We start from the raw sequence: 12,290 nt of genomic DNA on the forward strand, positions 1-12,290 counted from the left end.
AAAAAAAACTATAGCTAAAGTATAAGACATAAAAGTGAAGCTCAGAAAAAACATTGATCATCCCTAATCTGAATTTAAAACAATTGATGGTATTTAATTTTACACGATAAGAAAAAGGCGTTGTAAACAGCAACGAGAGATGGTAAAAAAAAATGAATGCGAGGCTATTTTAAAAATCATCACTATAGTCCGATATTTCACAATGAATTTAGTGCTTTTGCTTTTTCGAAAGATTAAACAGAAGTACTTAGGTACAGTGCCTACAAATCGCTTGAACATATTCCTATGCCAAGGCATGATTGTATAAAAAAAAACACGTATTTTTATTATGTTATAGATTAATGAGTTAAAATTGTCAAAGTACTTGTAAGCGAATCTATAAAATATGCCTTTTGTTTGCATTCCAATAAAAAGTGTAAAAAAAAAACTACAAATAATTATTTTACCCTGAATATAACTAAATGGTTGCTTGGCAACTGAAAGTGTTTCTTGAATTTGGTTAAGTAACAAACGATATGACAATAATTAAATTATTTTCTTTCAAAGTAAAAAAAAATGTCACATAAAACGGAAGAGACGCTAATTTTTCCAAATTCATCCGTATCTTCCGTAATAAATCACGATTTATTGGTTAATTTAGTCATCGATCAGGGTCCCAAGGAGGAGGCCGGTAAATTATTCGCTGAAGATGATATTAATTTGAGCGAAGTAAAGGAAATAAGAATTGAACATCTAAGTGAGTAAATTCACTTGTAATTTTTCCATTCTTGTTCTATTGAATTATTTCTGATTATAAAAAAAAAATTTTGGCTTTTGTTGCAGATATTTTGAACATCAGTCATCTTTGGATAATGAGCAATTTGGTGATTCTGAAATTATCCAGTAATATAATAGAAAAAATCGAAAATTTGGAGAATCTTGTTAAATTAAAGGAATTGGATTTATCTTTCAATCGAATAAAAATAATGGAGAATTTAAATCATCTTGTCGATTTGGAAATTTTGCTACTTTACAACAATAATATTGAAGTTGTCGATGGGATCGACAATTTAGAAAAACTTCAGATTATAAGTCTTGGGAGAAATGAAATTAAATGTCGAAATCATGTAAGTTATCACTGTCATTTAATTTACTACTTATTTTTATTTAATTTTTTTAAATTAAAATTTTAAATTTATAAATAAAATTACAAAAATTAAAATAAACAAATTTTAATGAATTGAAAGGAGAAAATTTTCAATAATTAAAATTGAATGGAAAATATTTCTTTTAAGGTGATGTATTTACGCAGATTCAACAATTTAAGAACTTTAAATATGGAGGGAAATCCATGTACAGAAGATGAGGAATATTTGGATTATTTAATTGCGTACATTCCTCAAATTGTTTATTTACAATACAAAATGATAACTGAAGAGCAGCGGAGAAAAGCCATTGATAAGCATTTGTAATTTTATTCAGAAATTTCAAATTTTTTTTGAGTATACAAATTAAAAATTTATAGATTTGTAATATTTTTTATGATAAAATTGTACTTTTTCTTTCAGTCGAGAAATATGTAATCTCCAGGAAAAAGAAGACGAGGAAAAGGAGGCAATGATTGCAAAGAAAAATTACGAAGATCACTTTATTCAAATTTCCGCCTGCTATGTTGAATATTTAGAAGATGATCATTTATTCAATCAAATGTTTAATAATGACAAAGGTGAGATTATTCAAAAATGTTAAACTGAATTTTTTGGTTGAAAAAACAACACAAATTTTTTTTTTTTTTTTTGATTAATTTTTTATTTTTATTTTTAATTATTGAATTAAAATTAAATTCTAATTCTTAATTATAGAATAAAAATTTAGTATTTTAATAATTTAATAAATAATTAGAATTAATAAAATTTTAAATATTCTTTTTCTTTGTTCAGAGGGAAAAGCATTGATGAAAATAAATCGCGAAACGGAAAGTGCACACGAGCAGTACAAAATAGCTTTCTCATCATTTTGTCACGAATTGTTTGATTATGGAATTAAAGAACAGAAACGAAGAATGGAAGAATTTGAACTTTTTCAAAAAACAGTCGATAATGGTAAAGATGATGCGCAACAAGAAGCACATCAGTAAGTACAACAATAATTTACAAAATTAATAAATAAATAATAATAAGTGGAAAATTTGTTTCACTTTTATGATCATTAAAAAATTAAGTAAATTTTATTTTCTAGATTAATAGAAGAAATTTTGGAAAATAAATCGAAAACTTTCTTTCAAGTCACTAATTTAATAAAAAGCATCAGTGGAGAAAATTTAGAGGAATCGAAGAAAAACATTTCCAAAGTGAAATTAATTTCTGAAGAATTTGATGATTTATTGCATAAAACATGGAAGAGTCTAATGAATAGGGAAATTATTTTACATGAACAATTGGAGGCAATTATTTTACTTAATTCAATTATTATAATTCTACTTAATTATTTTGATTAATTTAAAAAAAAAATTCGCCGTTTAAAAAAAAAATTTTTTACAGGATTTAAATGAAATTTTTAAAATAAACATGACGGATATGGTTGGCTCCTGCTTGGAAACTGCACAAGGATTTTTCACAATGATGAGAAATGCCGAAAGGGAATATGACGATAATTTAAAATCGCTTGTGACATTATTTATAAATAGTTTCGGTGATAATACATTGCCACTTGAATATCAAGAGATTTGTGGTTCCAAAGATATAATGATTAATAATTTTGGTGCCTCGCACGATATGCATTTACATGTAAGTATAAATTTAGTTTAAAAATTTTCAGAATATATAGAAAATTGTACACGAATTGACCGTTAATAGCTAATTTAAGAATAGTTCAATTTCGATTAATTAAAATAAAAAAAAACAACTAAAAGTTGTATTTCTTTCTAAAAACTAGGTGATCGATGATCGAGAGGACATTTTTGTGAATCGATTAAAAAACTGGTTGGATGAATTGACCGATAAACAAAGAGAGTAAGCGAAAAATATTTTTTACATAAATTACAGTAATTTTGAAAATTGAATATTTTTATTTAATTTAATCAAATATTTTCATCAAATTTTATTAAATATTTAAATTTAATTGAATTGGATATTTTTCTTTCATTAGAGAGGAAAAGAAAAGACATCGCAATCAAATTTTGGAAATTTCCCATTTCTTCGATTTTCAACGCGAGGAATTTCATAAACTTCAACAACGACAGGAATTAATTTTAACGAGACTTAATGAAGATGAGAATGAAGCTGACGAGGAAAATGATAAAACAATTCAGGACAGCACAAAAGATGTAAGCAGAGAGGAAATTAACGAAGACGAAGTTCAAGAATACGATTCTAGTGTAGATATTAAAAAATATTCCGACAATGAAAGTATCAAAGAAGATGTCGGTGAATTTGACAATGAGAATACTGCTTATATTTATCCAGATTCTATATCGAATGAATTAAATCTAACGGACCACTAAATGAAAAAAGTAAATATTTTATCATTTTACTTCAAATATTCAATTTTATTTTAAAAAATAATTCTATAACAATGTGTATAAAAATATTATATCAAAAATTGATTTTTAGATTTTTCCTAGGTATTTATATAATACTATATAAAAGTTTGTAAAAAAAATTAATTTCACTATTAAAATCAATTAGAAATTAATTTCTTTATAGAAAAATTCGTTCGATTAAAAATTTTTAAAAGTTTTATATCTCTCAATGGAGGTAACAATTAATATACTTATGTGAATCAGTCTTTTTTCTACTGTTTCAATATTCATTAAAGAAAAAATATAAAATTACTGAAAGAAAAATTTTGTAGAAAAGGAAAAAATCAGTTTATATTTTCAATATTTCTTTCTGGTAGAAATATATAGAGAATATAAATTATTTCTTTTTCAATGATTGAAGATACATTTCAAGACCTGCTTGAACTTTTGGAGATGTTACAAAATTAACAAAGATCTCCGTGTCTTTCTGGCGATTATTCTTTAGCCAGGATATCAAGTTATTTCTTAATTGAAGTTTCGTTACACCTACAGCTTCGGCTATAATATAAATATATTTAATTCGTATCAATAAATAAATAAATTATAAATGGTTTTGTATTTTTAATAAAGAAATAATTAAAGTAAAGAATTAAATAAAAATAAAGAAAGAAAAAACACTAGAAATAAAGAAAGAAATAAATAATTAAAAGAAAGATTTTTATATTCAGTATTTTTACTCACCGGGAATTTTATCGAAACTATTGATATACTTTTCGCATTTTGCGATAGCATCGTCTTTATTGGACGCTAATTCATCGACAAGATTTATGTTGAGTGCTTCCTCGGGTGTAAAGAGAGTTCCTCTAAAAATTTGTTTAGAAAATTATGTAACTTTAATGAAGAGCATAAAAAAATACAATATTTTGTTTAAGTAATAGTGATTTATTATTAATAATTTTAGTAAATTTACCTAAGAAGAGCAAGTTCTGCTTTTCGATAGCCAATGGTCGAAATATAATTCTCCTTAAACCATTGAGGAGCGACAATTCCTAATTTCGTCTCATTTAATCCAATCATATTTTTCCCACCGACTATGACTCGATATTCGCAAGCAATCGCTGTAAGACATCCACCAGCTGGACTTGCTCCCTTTTTTTAAATTCAAAAATATAAATAATTAGATTTCAAATCGAATTGTTAAAATGAAAAATTTTGTGACTGTAAAAGAAAATTGACAAAAGGAAACTACGAAGTAATTATTTTTACATTTATAGCGTCAGAAAAAAAGAAAACTACTAAGTAATTTATTTTACATTTATAGTGGCAGAAAAAAATAAAACTACCATGTAATTAATTTTTTTACATTTGTAGTAGCAGCAAAAAAAGAAACTACCGAGTAATTATTTTTTTTACATTTATGGCAGCAAAAAAAATGAAACTACGAAGTAAATAATACTTTTTACATTTATATAGCAGCAGCATAAAAGAAAACTGCCTACTAATTAATTTTTTTACGTTTATAGCAGCAAAAAAAAACTACCAATTAAGTTTCTTTTGCATTTATAGCAGTAAAAAAGAAAAATACCAAATAATTAATTTCTTTTTACATTTATAGCAGCGGCAGTTCGTATTTCCAAGCCATAAAGTGTCATCCAATAATCCTGCAAGGCATTCCAAAATTTCGTGCAACGATCCACGTTGGTTTTGTACATTTCCATAATATCGAGTCCTGCCGAAAAGACAGTCGCTAGAGACGAAGTTATAATAATTCCCTTGGCCTTTTGTTTCTTAACATCGTTCAAAGTTGTCGTCAATTCAGTCAAAAGCTCCAAATTTAAACTATTTACTGGAGCTCTATTCATAGACACCACTGCAATACCTGTGAAAAAAAACATTTCTCATAAATATTTCACTTTATTTTAAGAACTAATTCGTTTCTTAATTATAACACACCTGAATCTCTTTGCTCAACTTCCACAAGTTTCGTTTGTGACGATAGATTTCTCAAGTAGAAATTGACTTGAGGTCTTATCAATTTTCGCATAACAATAGCCATGTTAAAAGATTGTGTATTCCAAACTTTTAATAACGCCTCTGAAAAATAATATTAACATATATTAACGCTCGACAAGAATCATTACAATGATATTTAAAAAAAAGTTTATTTACATAATTTTATAAGAAAATATTGTTTCACTTTAATATTGTTAATATTGCATATTGTTTACTTTAATAATTTTATTCCACACACTTGAAGATTAATTGCTTTAAATGGAAAATTTACTAGTTCGAATTCAATTTGTTCTAAATAAAATATTTATTTATTATCACAAAGTTAATAATCATTAGTTTTTAATAGTTTTCTTATAATATAGTACAAATAAATATTTTATAAATAATAAAAATAGCAAAAGTAGTTTATAAATAATTCATTAAATAATTAATTAATTAATACGAATTATTTATTACGTCTTTTATTTTCGTTGTATATTTAAAAAAATATACACATTAACAGATTACCATAATAAAATATACAAAAACCATAAAAACTTTCACTCATCATGACTAGTCAAAATTTTTAAAAGTATAAAAATAAAACAAACTTTTATTTATATCAAATTAAATTGAATTACAACAAGTAAACCGAATCGTTTTCTTCGTTGATTTCCACTTGAATTAAATTAGTAGAAATAGAATAAATTATTGAAACTTTTTTCTTACCTTTCTACTGAAAGAAATTCAGTTTTTATTCAGTAATAGTCTGTGGGTATACTGTGCAACCCATGTAATAAGAAGACTAGAGACCTTCTTGCCATGTAATATAACAAACTGTTATAAACTTATGAACTTCTGTGGACTTTGGACCTTTCAAAGGTTACGTTTGCGCAGAATAGTTTATTTTTCTTTTGAGAAATTTATTTTTAATATAAATTATGATTTGACAGTATTTGAATATTAAATTGCTTCTGCATAAGTTTCTCTATAAGACAAGTTTCGTAATTATTAAAAAAACTATTCTGTATAAACAATAATACAACAATTACTACTGTATTTTTTACCGGTAGTTCCAAATTTCTCCGCTCGAAAATATGTCACTGGGTTAAATTTTTTTTTCAAAAATTATTGATTTTCATTGGCTTTTATTCCCGCGCAAACTTTAAGTGACCAATGAGAGCAATCGTTCGTTCACTATCGCCATCTTTACATTTCGACAATATGCCAACTTCATTCTACTAGACACTACTATAGAGAATTCTGTGAATTCTGTTTATAGAACATATATTGAAAAAAAAGTTTTTGTTTAAAATCGTTTAAATAATGGCACTCGCATTCGGACAGTGTAATTCAATAAACTGCACTCAAATTGGGACATTGCAATGTCCAACTTGTTTAAAAATTGGAATAAAGGATTCATATTTTTGTAGTCAGGTAAATATTGGAAAAATTTGAGGTTAGATAACATGTTTAAATTCTCTTTTTCAGGAAAGAAAAATATTTATTTAGTTCTTCTTTCTTCTTTCAAGTAATTTATTATATGACGTAATTATCAAAAAATCGACTATTATTAGATTTTTACTTTTTTTGATAAAAAAAAAATAGTTTTTCTATAATAGTTCCGAGCAGTAGTCATGTCTTGTACCTAAAAATATCTTTCTCGGAAGGATTCTATCATGATTAGAATTAAAAGAGAGAAAAAAAGATGAATCTAGAAAGATTAATCTTTTCCATTTTGTTGTAGGATTGTTTCAAGGGAAACTGGAAAGAACACAAAATATTGCATAAACTCGCAAGTAAGTTTGCAATGTAAATTATACTTTTTTTTATTTTGGAGAAGAAGATAGAATTTTGGTAATTTTTTTTTCGTTTGTCATTCCAGAGGGAGAAGGAACAAATAAGTCTGGCGAATACAATCCTTGGCCTCATTATCATTACAGTGGGAAATTACGCCCTTACAAAAAGGAATCACGTCGTTTAGTTCCCCCAGCTATAGCCCGTCCAGATTACGCCGTACATCCCGAAGGAATTCCCCTTGGAGAACAAGAAGTCAGAGGTTCATCTTTAATTAAAGTTCTAGATGATGAGGAAATTGAGGGGATGCGTGTTTCTTGCAAGGTATTTTAAAAGATAAATACTTCAGTTTTTTGAAAATTCTAGAAACTTATTGTTTTCTAAATTTAAATTTCTAAATCTAATTCTAATTTTAATTCTAAATAAATAATGTAGTCTAAAAAAATATTTCAACAACTGGCGATTTGATACTATTTGGATACTTTTTCTAAATTTGTGACACTATAAAAGCTACTTTATTCTTTTTTTAGAATTTACACTACTTTAAATTCGCTGATAATTGAAATAAAATAATTATACTGAACAATTTTAATAAAATTCTTAGAAACAATTCAAAAAAAAATTTAATAAAATTCTTAGAAATAATTAAAAAAATTTTTTTTTTAAATTCTTCGAAACGATTCAATTATTTTCAAAAATTGTAAGAAATTTTTTCTTCCCAAGAATTCAATTACTTTTAATATCTACTATGTATTTTAATAAAATTTTTCGCGAAAAAAGAATTATTTTAATAAATAATAAAATTTTCAGAGAAATTCAATTATTTGAAGTACTATTTTAAAAAAATGTATTGACAGAAATTAATTATTTGAAAAAATTTTTAATAAACAATTCTTCAAAAAAATTCAATTTTAAAAAAAAAAATGTTAATAAAATTCGTTGTAAGAATTCAATTATTTTCATGAATAATAAAATTCTTTGCAGGATTTCAATTAAATTAAATTTAACTTTAAATTCTTAATTTGAATATAATTTAAAATGAATTCTTTGGAAAAATGCAATTATTTCTTTAAAATTTTATTAAAATATTTGAAAAAGTTCAATTATTTAAAAAATTTTTGATAAAATACTTTGCAAGAATTCAATTTTAAAAAATAATCAATTATTTGCTTTTGTGTTTACCTAAATAATAGAATTCTCATGGATCTTTCAAACAAAAATTGATTTAAAAATAAATTTCAGATAATAATTGAAAATTATTAAATGTTAATAATAATTTTAATTCTCGTAAACACTTTCTAACAATAATTGAATTAAAAATAAATTTCAGATAAAATTTTAGATAATAATTCAACGTTTTAGAAGCGTTATAGTATGGATGTTTAGAATTAATTAAATTTCAAAAGATTTTAAATTCTCTGTCTTTGAAAGTTTTAATTGCGTTGTAAAACAGTAATAATATTTAAATACATTTAATTATAAAAATTCTTAATTTATTTTTTCCCTAAAAGATGATTAAAGTTTTGAATAATTTTATTTAAAAATTCAAAAAAAAAAACATTGAATTTTGAAAGAATTACAGATGTAATTTTTAGAAATAATTAAATTTCAAAAATGTTTTACATTGAAATTATTTAAGATATTAATTTTTGTGGAAAAAAAGTATTTAATTATTTGTTTGAAAGAGTTTATTCAAGTGTCGAAATTTGGAAATAATGAAAAAGAATTTGTCGTTTGAAAAATTTTAATTAAAATTTTTTGATATTGTTAAATTCTTGTAAATAAATTAAAAAGATTGAATTAAATTTCTAGTTAATTTTTTAGTCATCAAATTTAATTTTTCGATAGATACTTTTTACTACTTTGTGCAGTCTTAAAGCTACTTTTTGCTACTTTTTTTCGATTTATTATCGAGTGTGAATTCTGCAACAGTACAATTTTTTTAATGATGATAAATTTCTTTTTATTAATAAGAAATGATCTTTTAAATAATAAATCTTGAATTTTTATATAGCTTGGTCGGGAAGTTCTCGATGAAGCGGCTAAAGCTATTGAAGTTGGAGTGACAACGGCTGAGATTGATAGGATTGTACATGAAGCGTGCCTCGAAAGAGACTGCTACCCTTCGCCTCTAAATTATTATGAATTTCCAGCTAGTTGTTGCACTTCTGTAAACGAGGTGATTTGTCACGGAATTCCCGATAAGAGGCCATTACAAGATGGTGACATTTGCAATGGTATGTTTCTAATATTTCTTTCATTTAAAAAAATAATGCGAATGAAAAAGAATATTGTATAAGTGATTTTTTGTTTCCTAACTTTTTAAATAATTTTTCTTTTTAAATATTTTCAATTTTAAAATTAATGTATTGAAAATCATTGAATTCTTGAAAAGAATAATGTTTAAAAAAATTTGAAAATAATTGAATTCCTTCGAAGAATTTTATTAGTTATGAAAATAATTGAATTCTCGCGAAGAATATTATTAAAATTTTTAGAAAATAATTAAATTCTTCTCAGAATATTATTACAATTTTCTAAAATATTTTAATTCATTTAAGGAATTTTATTAAAATGTAAAAAATATTTTAATTAAATTCTTTCAAAAAATATTAGATAATTGAATTCTTTAAAAAAATTTCTTTAATTTATTTAATATACCTAATCGATTTTGTTTTTAATTGTAATTAATAATTTTACTATTAAAATTTTATTAAAATTATTAACTCTTTTAAACAATTTTATTATTTTATTATAGTTTTTGTAAATAATTAAATTATTTTGAATAATTTTAATTGGAAATTTTGAAAATAATTGAATTTAGCAAAGAATTTTTTCAATTTTTAAAAATAATAGTGTCTGTTAATAATTATACTTGAATATTTGATTATTGAAGTTATTAACATTGAAGAATTTTATTATTTATAAAAAAATAATTTAATTTTTGCGATGAATTTTACTACTCATAAAAAAATTGAATTGTTTTTTGAAATTTTATTAAAAATAATTGAATTTTTGCAAATTATTTAAAAAAATAATTAAATTGTTTCCATGGATTTATTAAAATTTTAGAAAATAATTGAATTTTTGCGAAAAATTTTACCATTTATAAAAATAATTGAATTGTTTCGAAGAATGTATAAAAAGTTTAGAAAATAATTGAATCTTTTTGAAAAATTTTATAACGAATTAAGAAATAATAATTGAATTCTTCCGAGGAATATTATTGTTTATGAAAATAATTGAATTCTTGCGAAGAATTTTAGTAAATTTTTTTGAAATAATTGAATTCCGGAGAAGAATTTTACAGTTTATAAAAAATAATTGAATTTTTCCAAAGAATATTATTTACGAAAATAATTGAATTCTTGCGAAGAATTACATTACAATCTTAGGAAAATGTAAATAATAATAATTAATTATGTACTTAATAAGTGAATTTTTCAAATTTTAATTATAAAATTATTCAAAAATTTGAATTTGAAAACAAAAAATTTTTTAATTTGTATAATAATAATAATAATAATAATAATAATAATAATAAATTGAACATCACGTTTCGCGCGTAAAATTAATATTTTATGTTAAGCAAAAATGTTTTCAATTTCAGTGGATGTGACAGTTTATCACAACGGGTTCCATGGCGATTTAAATGAAACCTTCTTCGTTGGCAACGTGAAGCCAGAGGTGAAAAAACTCGTCGAAGTCACACACGAGTGTCTGTCAAAAGCAATCGATATTGTTCGACCTGGTGAAAAATATAGAGAAATTGGCAATGTTATTCAAAAACATGCCCAGGCGCATGGATTTAGTGTAGTTAGAAGTTACTGCGGACATGGAATTCATCGTCTCTTTCACACTGCTCCAAATGTTCCTCATTACGCAAGTAAGTGAAAAAATTAATTAATTACGTAGAAATTAAATTATTATGGATGGGAAAAATTAAAATTAAGAGAAAAAAAGATTGAATCTAGAAAGATTAATGTTTTCCATTTCCAAGAAAGTAAGAAAGAACGAAAAAAAGAAAGAAAGAAAAAAAGACGTAGAATTTTCAAGTAAAAATCAAGTCTCAAAACGATAAAAAGGTGTCGTTTTATTTTAGAAAATAAGGCGGTTGGCGTAATGAAAGCGGGACATTGTTTCACGATTGAGCCGATGATTTCTCAAGGAACGTGGAAAAGTGATACGTGGCCTGATAATTGGACGGCTGTGACGACCGATGGATTGTGGTCAGCACAATTTGAGCAAACTTTATTGGTCACAGAAACAGGATGTGATATTCTGACAAAGCGACGAACCACCGATGGAAAACCATGGTTCATGGATAATAAAGCTTAATAATCGATTCAATTCAAAAACAAAAAAGTGATGAATTAAATTTTTAACAATTTCCTAATTAAATAATTGTCCCAGTAACAAGACTCGAATAGGAGTAAAATTATAAAAGAATACTTAATTTCATTAATTTCATTCAATTCCGGAAATTGAATTTTTTTAATTCCCTAAAATAAGTAGAAAATAAATTTAAACTTACATTACTAAAATTCTATTTTACAATTTAGAATTATTCTATACTATTCTAATATTATTCTATACTATAATAGAATACTCGCTTCTTGAAATAGAAAACAATTTTTCGTATTTCAATTTTCGAAAATAAGAGAATTTCCTGAATTAAACGAAATATCGTCGATTAAATATGATAATTCTTTTTTTCTTGAGAATAAGAAAATTTTAATTCTTTAAAATTCAAGTCTTCTTACCGGGTGGTCTTTGGATTTATTTATCCTTCAGAGGCACTAATTGTCGTGTAAATAAAAGCACAATATTATATATCGTTAACTGAAAAAAGGTTAACAAAATTGCGAGCAAAATTGTTAACAAAAGGTAACGTGAAATAAAAGAAAAAGAAAAAACATATTTTTTTTCAATGAAAACACTTCATTAGAAATACGTATCGAAAATAAATAAATTAAATCTAATATAGTTTAATAAATAAGTG

At 24.3% G+C, this 12,290-nt stretch overlaps 3 protein-coding genes across 3 annotated transcripts; 2 read left to right on the top strand and 1 right to left on the bottom strand.

The window, feature by feature from the left end:
- The first annotated feature begins 431 nt into the window (after positions 1-431).
- LOC122511233 (dynein regulatory complex subunit 3-like) lies at positions 432-3,508 on the top strand. The gene is made up of 9 exons (XM_043626366.1): positions 432-736; positions 823-1,106; positions 1,275-1,447; positions 1,548-1,705; positions 1,920-2,112; positions 2,218-2,422; positions 2,520-2,765; positions 2,914-2,990; positions 3,127-3,508. Exons 1-9 carry the CDS (start codon positions 556-558, stop codon positions 3,479-3,481), a joined length of 1,872 nt encoding a protein of 623 aa, XP_043482301.1. The 5' UTR covers positions 432-555; the 3' UTR covers positions 3,482-3,508.
- Positions 3,509-3,823: 315 nt separating this feature from the next.
- Positions 3,824-6,563, bottom strand: LOC122511235 (enoyl-CoA delta isomerase 1, mitochondrial-like). The gene is made up of 6 exons (XM_043626367.1): positions 6,221-6,563; positions 5,453-5,593; positions 5,107-5,378; positions 4,470-4,648; positions 4,241-4,362; positions 3,824-4,057 (listed from the first exon to the last, which is right to left on the bottom strand). Exons 2-6 carry the CDS (start codon positions 5,553-5,555, stop codon positions 3,897-3,899), a joined length of 837 nt encoding a protein of 278 aa, XP_043482302.1. The 5' UTR covers positions 5,556-5,593; positions 6,221-6,563; the 3' UTR covers positions 3,824-3,896.
- Positions 6,564-6,725: 162 nt separating this feature from the next.
- On the top strand, positions 6,726-12,206 carry LOC122511378 (methionine aminopeptidase 1). The gene is made up of 6 exons (XM_043626571.1): positions 6,726-6,928; positions 7,239-7,290; positions 7,377-7,612; positions 9,303-9,525; positions 10,899-11,174; positions 11,391-12,206. The coding sequence occupies exons 1-6, from the start codon at positions 6,818-6,820 to the stop codon at positions 11,624-11,626; spliced, it is 1,134 nt and encodes a 377-aa protein (XP_043482506.1). The 5' UTR covers positions 6,726-6,817; the 3' UTR covers positions 11,627-12,206.
- Positions 12,207-12,290: the final 84 nt, after the last annotated feature.

Source organism: Leptopilina heterotoma, unplaced genomic scaffold, assembly GCF_015476425.1.
Source record: "Leptopilina heterotoma isolate Lh14 unplaced genomic scaffold, ASM1547642v1 Lhet_81, whole genome shotgun sequence".
Lineage (NCBI taxonomy): Eukaryota > Metazoa > Arthropoda > Insecta > Hymenoptera > Figitidae > Leptopilina > Leptopilina heterotoma.